Source organism: Cydia strobilella, chromosome 20, assembly GCF_947568885.1.
Source record: "Cydia strobilella chromosome 20, ilCydStro3.1, whole genome shotgun sequence".
Classification (NCBI taxonomy): Eukaryota; Metazoa; Arthropoda; class Insecta; order Lepidoptera; family Tortricidae; genus Cydia; species Cydia strobilella.
The window spans coordinates 1732422-1751286 of NC_086060.1; the positions used below are offsets into that span (position 1 = coordinate 1732422).

The 18865-nt window shown below is 39.6% G+C and overlaps 1 protein-coding gene across 4 annotated transcripts in view; it reads left to right on the plus strand.

Moving 5' to 3' along the window:
- LOC134750476 (aminopeptidase N-like) overlaps window positions 1–18865 on the plus strand; it is a 54275-nt gene that overhangs the window by 31425 nt on the left and 3985 nt on the right. For all 4 annotated transcript variants that reach the window (XM_063685644.1, XM_063685643.1, XM_063685642.1 and 1 more), the window contains 16 exons: window positions 7003–7277; window positions 9001–9159; window positions 9886–9933; window positions 10127–10289; window positions 10980–11192; window positions 11376–11585; window positions 12220–12353; window positions 12837–13035; window positions 13466–13673; window positions 14212–14374; window positions 14739–14955; window positions 15214–15323; window positions 15587–15754; window positions 16820–16963; window positions 17750–17831; window positions 18482–18627. In XM_063685644.1, the coding sequence (XP_063541714.1) occupies window positions 7003–7277; window positions 9001–9159; window positions 9886–9933; window positions 10127–10289; window positions 10980–11192; window positions 11376–11585; window positions 12220–12353; window positions 12837–13035; window positions 13466–13673; window positions 14212–14374; window positions 14739–14955; window positions 15214–15323; window positions 15587–15754; window positions 16820–16963; window positions 17750–17831; window positions 18482–18627 (2639 nt within the window). The remainder of the gene's footprint in view (window positions 1–7002; window positions 7278–9000; window positions 9160–9885; window positions 9934–10126; window positions 10290–10979; window positions 11193–11375; window positions 11586–12219; window positions 12354–12836; window positions 13036–13465; window positions 13674–14211; window positions 14375–14738; window positions 14956–15213; window positions 15324–15586; window positions 15755–16819; window positions 16964–17749; window positions 17832–18481; window positions 18628–18865) is intronic.

Sequence of the window (18865 nt, forward strand, 5' to 3'; positions counted from 1 at the left end):
TTTCACAGATGATAGATGATGTTCGCTATAACAACCAATACTAAAAAGTACGGAACCCTCGGTGGGCGAGTCCGACTTGCACTTGTCCAGTTTTTTTAAGGCACGTATATGGTGATTTCGGTTTCTTATAAAGTAACTCAAGCATTTAATCCGGAAAACTACTAATGTTAGGGGGTGGACCTGGTGATGTAGACCACGGAATATATAGGTATAGTGGAACTTTTCTATTATTGGGTATATTATGATTGAGTGTATTATTATTTACAATGTAGGTAGTACTGGAAATGACTAAAGAGACTAAGAGGTGAGGGGTATGTGTGAGAAGTGAAGACTGAAGACGGTAGAGGGTGGTGTTTTGAGATTGGGGCTTGACGATTCATGATCCGAGAGGCTAGGCAGTTGAGAGGTGGCTTATAAACGTGAAAATATTTCTGTCTGACTCTTTATCATTTTCACGGCTAAACAACTGAACCGATTCAACTGATTTAGGTGAAATTCTGCATGAAGCTAAAAAGTTTAAGCCCTGCAGGTAGTCCTTGATTTGTTTTATATTTTTAATTTATCTGGTAGAGGGACGGCAATATAATTTAGTCTCAATCCTACGCTTGCGTGCTATGGACAGTTAAAAATAATATACGCAGGCAATACATAAACGCATTGGATTTATACTGACGTACTGTGTTAGTTACTAGGTACCTACAGAAAGCAGGTTCATTGCATGATTATGATTTATAATTGTTATATATTTGCTGTGACTTATTTTTCAAGAGTGTTTTTAATAAAAAGACACTTCAAAATCGCTTACCTTCTTTCTAAATTTTCTAATGTAAAAAATACGAAGTAGATACATATAGTTTAGAATTATGAATGACACCTCTAAGTCTACTGAAGAGTTTGACCCTTTATGTCATAAGTCGTAGCATAACGTTGGAGTTTTCTTTTTTATAAATATAAGCTTTATAATACTTTCAGGCACCAGGCACTGCCAGCGCCCAACATTTGCTCCTAGAATTGACTATCAGCACATCTTTCATTCTGCTGCTTCTATGCCAGGTATTTGATGGTTTCTATTATGTCAAGTGAAGTGATATAGGATTGAAGAGCATGAGTAGTAGTAGTCAACTACATACCGAGGAAGCTTTTATTTTGTAGTTTCGCCATGTCCGTCTACATGCCTGTCTGTATGTCTGTCCGTCCGTAGCTTTGTTACATGATCGAAAGGCATCCGATTCGCACATCGCTCCGGTATTTTAGCGATAAAACGCTATGCGCGTATTATAGCGACATTCCGCTTGCACGTCGGAATCGGACGCAGTGTGCCATGTGCCTTAGTACTAGAAAGCTGCAATTTGATATGGATATATAAAAAACAATGATGCCGACAAATGGTAGAATAAAGACTAGAAATAGTTATTTGTACCGTACCGTACCGTACCGTACCGTAGTATGAAGTTCATGGCCTTCACTAAATTAAAAAGCTACATTGTTTCACTCCCTGGAGTGAGGAAAGTCGCACTTTCGTCACTCCAGGGAGTGACGAAAGTAGGCTTGTTCGAGCTGCTGAGGTGAAAAAATATTTTACAGTACATATGGTGCTACTTTCTCGCACTAGTGCGTAAAGAGCACTTTTCGTCCATATGTCGAAAGTTTAAAGGGCCATATGTACTGTAAAACGTTGTACGATACACGTGCGAAAAGGTAATTCGCAACTCGTGTCGATTTAAAACACTCCCTGCGGTCGTGTTTTAATTTATCGCCACTCGTTTCGAATTTTCTCTTTTCCGCACTTGTATCGTAAATAACTATTTTAGCGTACCTCCCCCACACGTATTTTTTTCGCTTCAACCCTATGTTAACCTGTACAACATCCAACGTGTTATTGGACTTATTGGATAGGTCTTCTCTTGGACAGAATGGTAACTACGGAGCCCTACACTGAGCATGGCTCAACCTGCTCTTGACCGGTTTTTATTACAAGCTTTTATTTTTCTAGCAATATTTGTATGTACGTATATATTGTACGCATGTTCGGGTCAAATCTTACAAACCTAGACCAACTTCTCATTATTAGGTTGACCTAAAAGTTCACTTACTTATTATGTAAGTCGGGTGACAATACAGTACATATTATGGTTCCATCGAGCTTATCTGATGATGGACATAGGAAGTGGCCATAAGAACTCTGCGATAAAACAACACAACCTAATTGAGTCTCGGTGAGTTTCGTAAATCGCCAGTGTGATATAGGGCTCTTAGCGCTAAAAAGCTGTATTTTCTTTTCTGTATTTTGATTCTGGATCAAAAAGGGAATCAATTACCATTAATTTATTTTTTTATTAAAATACATGTGAGAAACATGAATACTAAATATTTTTCTAAGGTCTCGATAGTTATGAAATAGTGGTGAAATTGTTAGGTCTCCTATTTTCGGAAGTACTTACCTAAACAATGATTATGTAGATTTATTTGTATTGTTTTCTTCTAGTTACGCCCGCTACACAACAGTCTGAGGTGCCTACCATCATCAACAACATATGTACTGCAGATTCTTCTGTATTTGCAGAACATAATTATAGTGTGATGAGTCGTTCGAAAAGAAAGACATTAGATGAAGGTAAATATGTATTTATAACGTCACCAATTATTATAACAAGATATATAATAACATTTAGTTATATTTAGTTACATTTAGTTTTGACATTTAGTTATATTTTGTTTTACAAAAAGGTGTGGATTAGTATTCCTGGTGTGTGATTATAATGCCACCACCTCTGCATTATGCGCTGCTGCGCCAAATTCCTTTTCGGCATAACCTCTTTTACATAAAAACTCGAAGGTACTACTACTAGGACTACTGGCCAACGAGACAGGACAATATTGAATAGCAATTGTAGCCCGCTAAAGTTGATATACTTATATTATCGCTCCGGCCGCATACCGCAAGAATATTGAACAACCGCTCAAGAAGATTAAGTTTTGGAATGATAGACGAGGATACAGTTTTACAATGGGGCGTTTATATAGCCTACTAGCGATTTTCGTCTGTAGCCTTACTTAGGGAATGCTTAACCCTGTATGCTAGTTGCGTGTGAGCGTGTGCTCCCGTTAGTGGCATTGTTTCTGCCCGTATGTGTTCCACATCAGTAGTTGACGTCGGACTTTGACTATCATTTCTGACTTTTGTCTTTTGCAATGGATCTCATCCCATCCTAAAAACAAACCTGATCGATTGATACCATAAATAAAAATTTGTCATCTTAGCCTATTGTAGAAATAAAAATACAGTTGATGATAAAAAGGTGTATTAACAATAAATTTGGTGACATAAAAAACTTAAATTTATAGTGACAGACTAAAACCAAAATTTATTAAAAATTATACGTATAATATTATAATTTTGTTTTCTTTCAGGTTCGAACAAACGTGAGGTGCAGCTTAAGGTAAAACAACTTCAAATGGAAGATAACCGTTTGCCCAAAAGGGGACTTTCATACAAGCACTGCCGCGTTCCAGACAGTATGACATTGTGCAGCACATGACGAAACCAGCTCAGCTTTTAGTGAAAATGCAATAACAATCAACGAAGCACCCTAAAGGACGACGCTATTCACTAAAAGAAAAAAAATATGGCATTCTCGCTGTACAAATAGAGTCCGAAGTGCTAATACAGGCTGTTGTGTGAATATTTTTCACTTCCACCTGGCAAAGCGATGAAAAGATTATTAGGCGAAATTAAACTTACCACAGTGGCATAAACACAATTATATTCGAAGGAATTAAACACAACATAACCAATCAGATGGCAGTCGCTTTCGTAAAAACTAGTGCCTACGCCGATTCTTAGGATTACTTGTCAAGCGGATCCCAGGCTCCCATGAGTCGTGGCAAAATGCCGGGATAACGCACGGAAGATGATGAGGAAGGACCTTTCACATCTCCAAACTTCATGCATTAACCGTAAAGACTATGCGTCTCTATAATATGGTACAATTTTGACTTATTGGACACGTATTAGTTGTGTATTCCGTAGCATTCGTTTATAAGACTGTTAGCTTAGTCTCCTGACGCAAAACAATTACTTACATATTTCATATTCGCTAGGCTAGGTGCACGACGGGTGCTGCTGTCCTTATTTTGTGGGCTTCTCTACGGGAGTGAAATTATCAAACTGATGCTGCTAGAATTCATGTGGGACATTCCATAATATTATGTGTGTTCTCCCTCCACCGACTGCACTTTGCTAATAATTTCATTTTAACATGTGCCTAAGCCTTTCTCACTTCAAGGACCGCACGGAAGACCAGCGCTGGCTTTATATCTAGCATTACGCTGAGTTGGGTCCATTTCGTGATGCACACTTAACATATCAGAACCAAAACGTATTGTTACTAAAATTATAGGCAATAAGTTGTATCTACTGATATACATACATACAGACATACATACATACATATAATCACGCCTATTTCCCGGAGGGGTAGGCAGAGACCACGGATTTCCACTTGCTACGATCCTGACATACCTCTTTCGCTTCCTTCAATTTCATAACATTCCTCATACACCTCACAATGTGTTTACATTTTGTTAGATAGATAATTCACTATTTATTACCGTTATGTTAAAATGTCATTTTGGTCGGATGTTCATATCCAAAGTTATATGGAATTCGTGTCTTTTATTTTCATCAAAATAAATATTGTTTTTTTGACATTAGGGACCTTTAATATCTCCAAATTGAATGTATTATTGACGAATCGAATTTAATTTCCTTGCTTCATTTTTATATTGTACCGACTGTATTGTAACGTTTAGTATAAATACAATTTGGCAGATATTTATTTTGATAAAAAAAACTAATATGTTTAATATAAATTTATGTCCATCTGTACATTTTTAATGTCTGCTTTGGCTTAGGTTATTTGATTTTCTTATAAATTGTTTCATACTAAAATGCATGGACTTTCAGCAAAAAAGAGAAAATCTGTTATAGACAAATGGTGTACTTGTAATAAATTATTTACCTACTGAAAGCTTGCTAAGCTTGAAAATGTACATAAAAATATCTTTATTTAATCGTTTTTATTTATTTATTAAATAATATCATTATCTCTAAGAGCCACGACGCTAATTGCCATGGTGTGATAGTAAGCTCCCAACGCTAATTGGTAGGCCTTCACCTGTTCTTATTAGCTTTATATTGTAAATTTTAACGAAAGCCTAGGCTCCATGGATTGTTGTGTATGTACATATAAAAAAGTCTTTATTTAATCGGTTTTTTCTTATTACATAATATCTTTCCCTCTAAGAGCCATGACGCTAATTCCCCGGTCTCTTCCAATTGCTATCGTGTGATACGTTTATTGTGGTATAAAGTATATGTTTTTTATAAACTGAAATAGATATCATACACTGAAGAAAAAGTGACCAAGTCCACCACACACACAGTAGCAATCAATTTATTGTACACAACACAGGTTTACAAAAATACTTTATCAGAAATCAGAAATATTTATTGTGTAAACTGTGTAGGTATAAGAAGTTTAACTAGGAACATTTTTTGATAAACATAAACATATAGTAATGGAAGTACAAAGGCGAGTTTATCCCTATAAGGGATCTCTTCCAAATAACCTTTGAGTAGATGAGTGGGAAACTAGGCAGGTTAAGTAAAGTTATGTTTACCCATGCATGAGGTAGATATTGCCTCCTGTATTTGTATATGTTGCGATGTTTTCCTCATGTAAATGTTATATCGACATGTGTAGTAAACTTTTGGCTCCTGTATTTGTAAATGTGACGATGTTTTCTTCATGTAAATGTTATATCGACTTGTGTAATAAACTTTTGAATTTTAAATTATGAAATATCATCTATCTTTTCTTTCCAATTTATACTCACCTTATTATTTTATTTTGTCCAGTATTTAACGAGCTACTTTATTATAATTTTCTTGTTAAAATCATGCTTTGTGTAACATTGTATTGTACTTACTTTTCCTGTATGTCTTTACAATATGTACTTGCCAATATATCTTACATCAAGCAAATATTATAATAAAGTTGTTGATTAATGGGTACTAGAAAAGCAAACTCGATATAACAAATTATATATATATGACCCTGTTTACATATTGATTAGTGTTTAGTGTGAGTTTATACATTTGTAACAAATGTATGAAGTCGTACTAAACATTAATCAATATGTAAACAGGCCCTGTAGGTATGAATATTGACGTTAATGCTTGTTGTTCAGATTTACAGATGGCGCTTCAAAATGGATACAAAAAAGTTCCACGAGAGGGCTCTCTTTCTCCTATATATTATACTACTCTTTGACTAAAAGCCCCTCTTAGTGGCCACGCCAACCAATACCTAGCTTTTAGCTTTTACCTAGCTACAGATTTTTTTTTAGGTTGTTATGTTATGGCGGTTCCCTGAGCCTACCTAAAAATATCCTTACATGATCATGTTTTTCTAAGAGGCGTTGATATTAGTAGACGTGGAAAAAATATATGTAGTTCTTGACTATATTATTTTTAATAACATAGCTTCCGATACACGAATTGACACTTCGCTCGATACAATTAATTCCCAAAATAACCTTTAACTCGGACTTTTAATCCAACTTTACTCGGTTATTTATTATGTGATACTATAAACAAAAAAAGAAGAAAAAACAATCTTAACTTAAATAGTAATTTCATAGCTTTCGAATTTCGATATTGTAAGGTAACGTTTTTAAAATAAATAAAAATCGACAAAATTCGATCAAAATTGACACTTGGCGTGCATTATCTTTCCCGTTCTTTCTTGCGAAATGTGACAGTGACAGCGTCAACCCGATGGAACGGCCTTAAGTGCATTCTGGCAATCGTGATATGAAAAGTTTCTGCGTTTGTACTAAATTTGTGTTTTTAGTTTGAGTGGTTTGATAAAACTCACACGCTGAAACTCCAAAACACACCCTTCGAAACACGGTATTTTAAATTTCTTTCTTTTCCAGCTTCAAGCCAACGCTAAGACATCAAAGATCGTCCTCCACGCCAAAGACTTCGACATCGATCAAGACAAAGTCACCCTATCCAGCGATGGAGACTCTATCGACGTCACCAAAGTCCAACTGAACGATACTTTCAACCTGTTAACCATTGAGTTGGCCAAGCCGTTGGAGGCTGGGAGGAATTATACGTTGACTATTCCATATTCTGGGAACCTTGTGAACGGGTTGGATGGAGCTTATATTAGTAATTATGTTGATAAGAAGACTGGGAATAATGAGTGAGTATACTTACTTCTACAGCCATACCTTGCTAATTAGTTTAATTTAAATCGGTCTGGCCTAGTGGGTAGTGACCCTGCCTGTGAAGCCGATGGTCCTGGGTTCGAATCCCGGTAAGGGCATTTATTTGTGTGATGAACACAAATATTTGTTCCTAAGGCATGGGTGTTTTCTATGTATATACGTATGTATTTATCTATGTATATCGTCGCCTAGCACCCATAGTACAAGCTTTGATTAGTTTGGGCAAAGATAGATATAACTCCGTAATAGATGGATACAGTCTAAGGAAAAAACGTGCCTCGAAAATCAAGAAAATTTGATTCTCGATCAGAGGGCGCTACTAGTTTCGGCCTACAGTCGTATAGATGGCGTTGACGGTTTCGTTTGTTATTTAACAATTTTAACGCATATCAGTGAAAGAACATGGGTCAAAATCATAAAAATAATTAATGCAAATAAAAAAAATCATTTATCCATGTTTAAACACATTTTATCGTATTTTTATAAATCTTCATTTTTAGTTTTAAAGTGTGTCGACAGATGGCAGTGAATTTACTGGGGTTACAAAATTTACTATGACAGTACCGCTCTAGTATAAGTTACTCTATGATATAAGTATGTATTTATCTATGTATATCGTCGCCTAGCACGTGCCTAGCACCCATAGTACAAGCTTTGATTAGTTTGGGGCTAGGTTTGATATGTGTAACAGGTCCCCTATAGATAATAAAATAATATATTATTTATAGGGGACCTAGCTGTTATCCCCTAATATTTATTTATTCATTTATTTAAATGTATGAAGTATAGGGAAAAGAATTATAATTTTGACTGTGTATGGAATTGTCTAATTCTATGCAAAAAAAGTCAAGCGTTAAGCGCGCCATCTACAGTTGGCATTGATGGGCTCGCGGCTACCAAATTCGTGATTGTTTTACCGAATGGTCTCATCGGATCATCAGCGCTGGAATTCGCCAGCATCATGCTGAGATGAGACCATTTCGTAGCACTTTCTCCTTCATATGTTTTTCTGTTTTGTATAATTTTCTCTTCTATATGTGTGCTTACCTACGAATAAATTATTTCTATCCTCTTCGATTCTAAATTCCTTACAAAAATATTAATATAGTACCGTGGTCGAGAGCGCCCTCTATTTGTTTCTAATTAGTCCCAAATAATCGTGAGGAACGCAACAAACTACACAGTTAGAAAGGTTCTAAACTTTTGCGAACAGTCTATATAGATACTATATGTATGTGTGTGCGTACAAATTTAGCACGATAACCATATGATTCTTGTTTTTTTTTGTCTATTGTAATGTGTATGCTGTAGGCCGAGCACATGATTGACGCGACAGTATCTCGCCGCGAGATAGACTACCCGTCTTTTACTAACTGTATAAATTAAAGGGGGACGGGTAGTCTATGTCGCGGCGAGATACTCTCGCGCCAATCATGTGCTAGCCCGGCTGTTACTGTGCCTAAAATTAATAACATAAAATAAAATAACCACACCACCACCACGAACGCTGTAAAGAGTTCGAAACGTCGGGATGTATTATAAATTCAATATACGCGATATAATCCGTTTTCATAGTTTTATTTCATGAGTAACTATCGCGGTAACCGAAGACAATATTAACATAAAATAAAATAAATCTCTCCACTCCGGAGACCAAGGCCCAAATTTCTTCTCAATATCGTCTTGTAATGTCAACAGGCACCTGGTGGCGACGCAGTTCGAGTCCATATCGGCCCGGAAAGCGTTCCCCTGCTTCGACGAGCCGATGTATAAGGCCTCCTACAAGGTTACCATCGGCCACCACCGAGCTTACACCGCCATCGCCAACATGCCGGTTGAGAGCTCTTCGGATAACAAGTGAGTAATCCCCATCTTCGGGGTCTTCATCCCAACATCACCTAGGGTCTACTTTTATTTACCTGGGTCTTGTACGAAAGAGACTGCTAGATCGCACCTTCCACACCGGAAAACATCAGGGCCTAGATGAACTTGCTTTTTTAGGGTTCCGTACCCAAAGGGTAAAAACGGGACCCTATTACTAAGACTCCGCTGTCCGTCTGTCTGTCTGTCACCAGGCTGTATCTCATGAACCGTGATAGCTAGACAGTTGAAATTTTTACAGATGATGTATTTCTGTTGCCGCTATAACAAAAAATACTAAAAACAGAATAATATAAATATTTAAGTGGGGCTACCATACAACAAACGTGATTTTTTGCTGTTTTTTTCCGTAATGCGACGGAACCCTTCGTGTGCGAGTCCGACTCGCATTTGGCCGGTTTTTTCCAGACATGTGTTTTGTTGCCGACGAGCAACTGCTCTTCAAGAATGAAACGTCCACAATGATGCAAACATTTCTCTAAATAATCATACAACTGCACTGATCACTGCACTAGTCAATTTAAGGTCTACCCTGTCATCTGCAACCATTAAACCCGGTACTTGCGTTCCCCGGTATCTTCCGAAACACATATTTACACTAAACTCGAGTCTTAATCTTAGTGAACTCCGGGTTAATCCTAAAGGAACCCACAATCCGCTTGACCGTTTAAATTCTATGTTTAACGGCCTTTTTTTTTACAGTGCCTTAGAGAGTCACTGGCCGTGGACAACAGTTACCAAGAAATTCAAGTAAGTCCATAAATAAAAACCTTTTCTGCCAAATCAGCGAGTTTTTTTAAGTTTGCTGTGTTTTACCTAAGAAGACAGGTTGTTTTCGTGCTCGATGGTAATTGGTCGACAATGTTGAAAATTTAAATAATATTGTAAAACTGCCGAATGAGCCAGTAAGCCTAACCTAAAATAAATCAATATTTTCTTTCAGAAAACCCCAAGACCAATTCGTATGGGACCACTTCAGCAACTCTGTCCCAATGTCCACATACCTGGTGGCGTGGGTGGTCTCCAAGTTTGAACACGTGGTTAGCCCCGCTGACCTGTCCAAGACCAAGTTCAAAATCTGGGCTAGGGGAGACGCTATTGAACAGGTGAGGGTATTGCTTTATGAAATAACCTCAGGACCAATTCGTGTGAGACCACTTCGGTAGCTCTGTAAAGAGCAAGGGCCTGACACTCTTTGATAGAGAAAGATAGTCTTATTGTGATTCCTAAAAGAGGAAAGAGAAAATAGTGCCATGCTTTGTCTTTATTACCGACCGGGCATTTTTTCATGGTCAGGTTATGGCATCATAGCAAGGAGGCGATGGCGAAATACCGAAATTTATAAGAGTGAAAGAGAAAAAGGATTATGCTGCCATACATGAAACTGTCAATACATGAATATGTCTTTCTCTTACCCCTGGTCGCTCGGTTTCATGTCTATAACTACTTGTATATACTATGTCCATAGTAAAAAGTATCGGTATTTGACATAAGTATTGTAACTGTTTTAGAACTTTGAAAAAATAATGAGCGTTGATCTCACTAATACTGGTAGGTACGAAACACTAGCTAATGAATTAATTTTTAACAAGCAGAAACGTCTGCGAGCGATGCCCCCAATCCTACCGCCCCATGCGACCCATCCTATTATCCAGAGGCCGTGAGTTCAAGTCTCACCCAAGGCAGTAATTTTTCCACTTAGATTTATTCTAAGCTAGCTTATGATTTACTAAATCTGTACGGTAAATCCTGCTCACGCTTCCAAAACCATATTTAATCTCAAAAGCCCTTTGCAGACAGAGTACGCCTCAACAGTCGGCCCCAAAGTCCTCACGCACTTCGAGTCCTGGTTCGGCGTGCCCTTCCCCCTCCCCAAGCAGGACATGGTGGCTATACCTGACTTCGCGGCCGGGGCCATGGAGAACTGGGGTCTCATCACGTACAGGGAAACTGCGCTGCTGTATGACAAGGAGCAGTCTTCTTTCTTGAGCAAGGAGCGTGTTGCTGAGGTATGTAAGTTATGTAACAACGCCAGTTGCACCCATCCACATGAACAATCTGTTCTGAATCATACATACAACATTGTTATGTGCCAATATTTACATAGTAACATTAGTTCCTGGCAGTAACCTGTTTGCATCCGTAGCAGTGGTTAATACACATTTTCTGAGGTTTAACATTTTTGTTTCCAGGTGATAGCCCACGAGCTAGCCCACCAATGGTTCGGCAACCTTGTCACCATGAAGTGGTGGTCGGACTTATGGCTAAACGAGGGTTTTGCGACGTTCGTGGCTTCTATAGGTGTTGCGGCCGTCGAGCCCGACTGGAAGGCTGAGAGAGCATACGCTGTGGATAACCTCATGTCTGTTTTGAGCCTAGATGCACTGGAATCCAGTCATCCGGTAAGTTTGTTTTCACCTTGTACGCTCTTCCTGAATGTATCTTTTTCATCGTACCCTCATAGTGATGATAGTGACCAATCATGATGTCCCTCGAAGTCGTATGCGAATTGTTCTCTTGGTGGAGCTTTTTTGATAAGGTCAGACCAGTTTGTAGCTATTTTTCTTCTGATGTGCTGCTCTCAACTTGGCCTAGTATTACGCTTCTTCCAGCGAGCTGATAAGAGTGCCTGAAAATTTGAGGACGTTCTCACAACAGATGATTAGAAGCCGCTTAGGAAAAGACTTTCAGAAGGTCCACACATCAGAGGGAAAAGTAAGGGCACGTTATCATAAGAACATTTTCTAACTTGGTGATCATGAAGAACCTTTGACATAGCAGAGGCGTATCCAAGATAACTTTAAACGCGCTGAAATACAATCATCGTGTAATTTGGGGCTATTTGTAGATAAACTAACCTCAGAAGTAGAATTGTGTCGCTTAACTTCAAACTCAGGTAAATGACTGATTTTGTCAAAAACTGTCAGATTTTGCGATTTTGGTATTAAGAAAAGGTAATAGGGTAGAAAAGTTTTAAGTTAAGCTCTTAAGACTCAATTCAGAAAGAGCATTATCTACGAAATTTTCTTGTTTCAGGTGTCCGTCCCCATCGACGATCCGAAGCGCATTGCCGAGATCTTCGACGAGATCTCCTACCGCAAGGGATCCTCTCTCATCCGCATGATGACCATGTTCCTGGGAGAGGAGGTATTCAGGAAAGCCATTAACAAGTGAGTATCCCAGACTAGGACACGTTTCTCTAGTTTATATAGGTATGGAGATCAGTGTTGGTAATACTTGGGATTGTCTAACTGTCGAACAAGTTGTAACGACGTTCAGCGGGCGCAGCATGGTTCCCTTTTTGTTGCCTGTCACTATGCCCGTCGCTTTCGCACTAACATACTTGTTAGAACGTGACAGGCATTGTGACAAGCGATAAAAATGCGACCGTGGTACCGCCGCAGATCGTGGCTGGACAGTGGGCAGTGGATAGACAAGGGAAATTAAACGCAGCTTACAAGTTAAAGAGCACTTATTAGAAATGCAAGGCTTTTCAACACAAATATAAATTTCTAATGTACGTTTTTAATTATAGTCTTGAACTATAGATTCCAATCCGCTGAAGAAGTATTTTCTAAATTGCCTCAATTTAAATTTCAAACATTACTTAGGGTTGTTTTGTATAAACTCAACATCGAAACTATTATCCCCAGCTACCTCGTAAAATACTCTTACCACAACGCCGAACAAGACGACCTCTGGGCCGAGCTGACAGCCGTAAACCAGCAATATGGAGGGCTGTCTCGCAACGTCACCGTCAAGACTATTATGGACACGTGGACCAAGCAGACAGGGTACCCCCTGGTTACAGTGACGAGGGATTATAGTGACGGCACACTGTCTATAACACAGGTATCTATTTCAACCAGTGAATGAAGAAGTCAGGCGGGTGAACTGCTCAAATTAATCAAAATAAACTCATATTTATTCTTCTGATTTATTAAGCAGTCGTGGGAATTCATTCAAAGGTTTTCTGCTGCTGATTTAGATTTAAATAGAAGCTATTTGATTTTAGGCTCGATACACATGTTGGGTCAACGTAGACTAAAGGACCAAAGGACCGAAAGAGTCTCTCGGACGCAGTTATGGGTTAGAGGGAGCAAGCGATAATGCGATCGCGTTCCGCCGCACTGTAATAGTGTTCAGGATTTGCCTTTTGGAAACAATTTTTTCTCATAAGAGAGGTCCAGATGTTTTTCATGTGTGTTTTTGGCGCTTTGGGCACGATTACCTACGATTTATTCTTGACGTTCAAAAGGTTAAGCCCCATTCTCTATTTCAGAAACGCTACCTCGCCGTAGGCAACAAGGTCTCCTCCGATTCCCAGCCCTCCTGGTGGGTGCCCCTTAACGTGCTCTGTCAGAATGAGGTGGGTCAGAAGCCAGAGCCTGTGGAGTGGCTGGCTGCTGACGAGGGTTTGCAGATGGGTCACCGGTATAAGCACGGCTCGGGAGCTGGCGAGTGGGTGCTCTTCAACGCTGAGATGATTGGTGAGTTTGCAATAGCGATTCCCAACGGCTTGTCTAATTTCCCGACGATTGAGCAGTTTTGTACAGCTCACGACAAAACGGAAAACTATTAATAGTACAACCAAAACTAAACAAGAACCAAACAAATAATTGGTCATTTGACCAATGAGCAACATTTTAATATAATATCATCTTTTCGTATTGTTTTCTTATGCAAAATGTTTAATACTATCTTCTTCGTCCTGGCTTTTTACTGTGGGCCATGGGAGTCTTTTGGGTCAAGCGGACTCAAAAGACAATTAACCCCAAGAATTGACGCAGCCACTAGTTCTTATGACAGCGACTGTCATCCGACCTACCGACCCAGAGGGGAAAATAAGCCTTGTTGGGATTTTTTCGGTATCCTTCACCAAATTTTTAGGACTATGAAGTGGCAATAAGTCTTTAATGGTGTTTGTTTTTGTAATCTGGTACGCTAAAGAGATAATGTGATAAATACAAAATTCTTTCCCTACAAACGAATAGACAGGTAAATTTACCACATTGTATCCTTCCACAGCCCCATACCGCGTGAACTACGACGCTGACAACTGGCGCCTCCTGTCCAAGACCCTGAACAGTGAGAACTACGCGAGCATCCCGGTGCTGAGTCGCGTTCAGCTCATGACCGACTCGTTAGAACTCGCCTGGACTAATGTGCTGGATTATGAGCATGCTCTGCAGTAAGTATGATAATCCCAGACCGTATTTACGCTAGGGTCAATAAGGACCAAGCCCGGGGCGATACCAGCCGAACCACGCGTTCAGTTTGAACGGCTCCACAGCAAACTGTTAAAAGGTCCAGGACGCCGAATCTTAAAATACTCCACAGTTAACTCTTGTACGAGTCAGACATCGTCATCCAACACTGGATATACACTATACTCGTAGAAGAAGAAGGAGAAGAAAAAAACGTATTTCTAGGGTGTGTCGATCATGAGCTCTTAGCCTGCTTTGACAATTTTAGCTTTTGATGGATAGAGGATTTTTTTTCCCAATTTTAGTGGAGGTCAATCTTGTTTTAAAAACTAACCTTTATTTTTGCAGAATGGTGAAATACCTGAACCGCGAGACCGACTACCTGCCTCTCTCTACCGGCCTCCGCGGCCTCAGCAAGATCGAGAACGTGATCAAGCGCAGTCCAGAGTTCGGAGCATTCCAAAAATTCATGAGAGGACTCGTGGCTGAGAATTATGAACGAGCCGGTGGGCTGTCGAAGAAGGCTATCCTTAATGGGGATCAGCTGAACAGCGTCAAGTTACAGGTACGAGACTGATCATTCTGAAATCAAATAGAAACTTTCTAGTAATTTATGAGAAGCGTTGCTGAAAACTACGAGCGAGCCGGTGGACTGCCCAAGAAGGCTAATCTGAATGGTGATCAGCTGAACAGCGTCAAGTTACAGGTAAGAGATACTGTGATAAATAATCACTTTTAGAAGTTTAGGCGAGGGCTTGTAGTGGAGAGAGAGACGTGAGCCAGGGCTCATTAGGACTCCTTTTAATGTTTGTTTGTGTTTCAGGTGCTGACCAGCTCGTGGGCTTGCCGCATGAAGGTTCCTGGCTGCGAAGAGAACGCCATCGAGTTGTTCCAGCGGTGGATGTCATCCGACACCCCCGATGAAGATAACCCGTAAGTCTTAACCAGATTTAAATGTCCATTATTGGAACACTGTTGTGCGCTCTATTCAATGTTTCTTTAATGTTCTAATAGGCATAATAGGTATAGATGTCGACAGAACAGAAGAGTAGTAAATGATTGCAAGAAAGGTGTGTTGTGAAACTTTTTTCTCAATCTTGCAATTGACTGTTGAACTTGTTATCGGTAAAAAAGAGCTTCAATTTCGAAATACCGCTGGTGATCTTAATTTATCCGACTTCAACCATTATTTGCAGAATTCCATTGGACCTCCGCCGCACCGTGTACTGTGTTGGCATATACCGCGGCAGTGTGGTGGAATGGCGATTCCTACTGGAACGCAAACGGCATTCCAACGTAGCCTCACATTCCGATGATATACTTCAGGCGCTAGCTTGCACTAGGGAGGTCTGGATCCTTAACCAGTAAGTTATTATTATAATTCTCAACATCTGTACCGCCTTTCCACGGTTAAGTTAGATCCTGTCCTGTTGTGGATGGGAAAATTCAAACATGGTCTCACATTTCAACCTTCCTTCCCTTAAAACTTCAAGAAATGGGCGAACTCCCATCTCAAAAGCCGGCATCGGCAACTGGTGTGGCGGCGACGGCGATCTCTTACCATCGGGTGATTCATCTGCCCGTTTGCCTCCTATGTCATAAAAATGGCAACATTCTTGAGTTCATTAAACATCATAGGGTTATGGATCCTGAAAGACTATGTTACCAGCCCTAGCGCAAAATAAAAAGGAAGATTTTCGTAATAAAACTTACTTCCTCAATCTTTTTTATAGCCGAATACCAATTGACTTTAACCTGACCTTTTCAATGTATGGCACATGATACGAATCAATCTTCTTTCCTCATCGTGAAAAGCTCTCTAATTGAAATTAAAAAAATCCTCACAAACTTCCATGTTTCGATGGACACAAATTACACAATCAGTCTACTGTCTTATGTACAGTCGAAGGCAAAAATATCGATCCAGATAAATAACTCAAAAATATCTGAACACGACTTTATTGCCTAAGGTGCCCTTGCCCTTGACTGTACTTGTATACATACATCATACATCTAGACTTATATTGACCGGGATATAGACCGTGATTACCTTTTGTATTATTTGTGAGCTTCCGATATTTCGACGCAGTTACATGCATCATGTTCACGGGTGACTGAAGATAGCGGGTGGGTGTCAAAGTTGTGTAGACAGCGCTCTGTCTACCCTCATTCTTGCGCGTCGGCTGCGTTCACTTTCAACGTTACCAACGGTCGCATTCACACTTGTTGGTCCGTTCGCGTTCACACTCGTTGGTCTGTCCAAACACACTACACTCACGGTGTCACTACGATATCACGATATCACTGGTTTTTTACACAAACAAATCACAGGATCAGGAAAGGTAATCACGGTCTATATCCCGGTCAATATAAGTCTAGTGAAACTAACCGTGAATCATTCAAAACTCTAATCATACATCTAATTCTAGATACCTGGAATGGGCGATCACGGACGGCTCGGAGGTCCGTAAGCAGGACTCCACCGCCGTCATCAGTGCAGTGACAAGGTCCACCGTCGGTTACTACGTGGCTAGGGACTTCATCTACAACCGCATTGGTGATATTGAGAAGAGGTAAGTCATTATCATCATTCATTATCACAAGTATCACAGCCATCATCATGGTAGCGTCACCATCATCACCATATTCGAGATAGCACTTCGTCTACAGCAAAATTTAGTTTTGAAATTTAAGGCCAGTTAAGATTATAAACAATCGCAAACATTTGTGACGTTTTCAACCAAAAGGTACCACATTGTCGCTTATCGATAAATTTCAAATTAAAGCTATATGGAAATAGCGCCTTATTGACAACCTTATAAGTACCCTTTTGATTGAGAATGACACATTTACAATAATAGCATACTTACCGTGAATTAATTATATCCTCGATTTTTATCGGACTGAATTTAATCGCACAAACTATCGTGAGACATATTTCAAAATATTTATCAGTACGGTTTTTACTCACTATTATTTTTACTCCGAAACATGTCGCCAAAAGCGGCTAAAAATAATAGTGAGTAAAAACCGTACTGATAAATATTTTGGACCGAATTTACTTTTTATTATTAATCGGCCGAATTTTCGTGTGAATAATTATTTATTTACTTAAACTTTATTGCACAAAGTACAGAAAATCGTACACATGGCGGACTGAATGCCTTTATTTTGTGTTTTTATCAATTTTAAATGTGTTAGGTGCGTTGGGGTAAGATGAAATGCTTCGCGCTTCGCTTCGCCCGTAATGCTTCGGCATACGGACGATTTTTTGTCTTACCCCTCATGAAAAACCCTTTCAATCTTATCCCAACGCACCTTACCTGAATCATGATGCTACTTTGTATTTTGTTGTGCAGGTTCCGTGGTTCGGAGACCAGAATCGGAAGAATAATGAGGACTCTCCTGGAACAATTCACGACGCAGAAGGAATTAGAGGAGGTAATTTAATTTTAAATATGATAGTGCCTACTATAATGATGGTTTTAATGATCTATAATAATTATGTATTTGGTTTATAAATCTTGTCTCTGGCCAATGGGTCAATAATAGTTATCCATCAGACCTAAAATCCACTTTCTGAGCTCTTTTTTAGGGTTCCGTACCCAAAGGGTAAAATCGGGACCCTATTACTAAGACTCCGCTGTCTGTCTGTCAGTCTGTCACCAGGCTGTATCTCATGAACCGTGATAGCTAGACAGTTGAAATTTTCACAGATGATATATGTATTTCTGTTGCCGCTATAACAAATAATACTAAAAACAGAATAAAATAAATATTTAAGTGGGGCTCTCATACAACAAACGTGATTTTTTTGCCGTTTTTTGGGGTTCCGCAGTCAACTAGGAACCTTGGAATCGTTACAAAAAGACGGGTACGGTACGCGGTACACGTGACAAGCGGCCAGTTCGGGTACGGACAAGTTCTGGTGAAGACGTCTTGGAAATATTTATTGTAAATTGGTTGTTATTACGTTTCTAACAAACGAATAAAGTTAAAAGATTGGTACAAGTCTAGTTATCATCATCAACCCGGTGATAACCCAACACTAGCAAATTGTGGACTACATAATTAATGCCATAATCTTGCAGTTCGAAGCCTGGGCGGCGCGGCACAGCAAGGTCCTGGAAGGCGCCAAGCTGGCCCTGAAGCAGGGCGTCGAGAAGGCCCGCGTCAACATCGACTGGATCACCAGGAACAAGGAGAAGGTCATCAGCCTGATGCGGCTGTCCCCCACGTAAGGATGTTTTAAGGAGCCCGTGACGTACTGACTTGACTATTTTGTGCCGATTGTGGAACGTATGTCTATGCAATACAGTGGAGTCCTGCGGCGGTAGCACGGTCGCATTTTTATTCACCTGTCACCATGTTTGTCACGTTCCAACAAGTATGTACGTGCGAAAGTGACAGGCGATACAAATGGAACCATGCTGCCATGCCACCGCTGATGGGACAATTTTTCGCCAATGTGATTA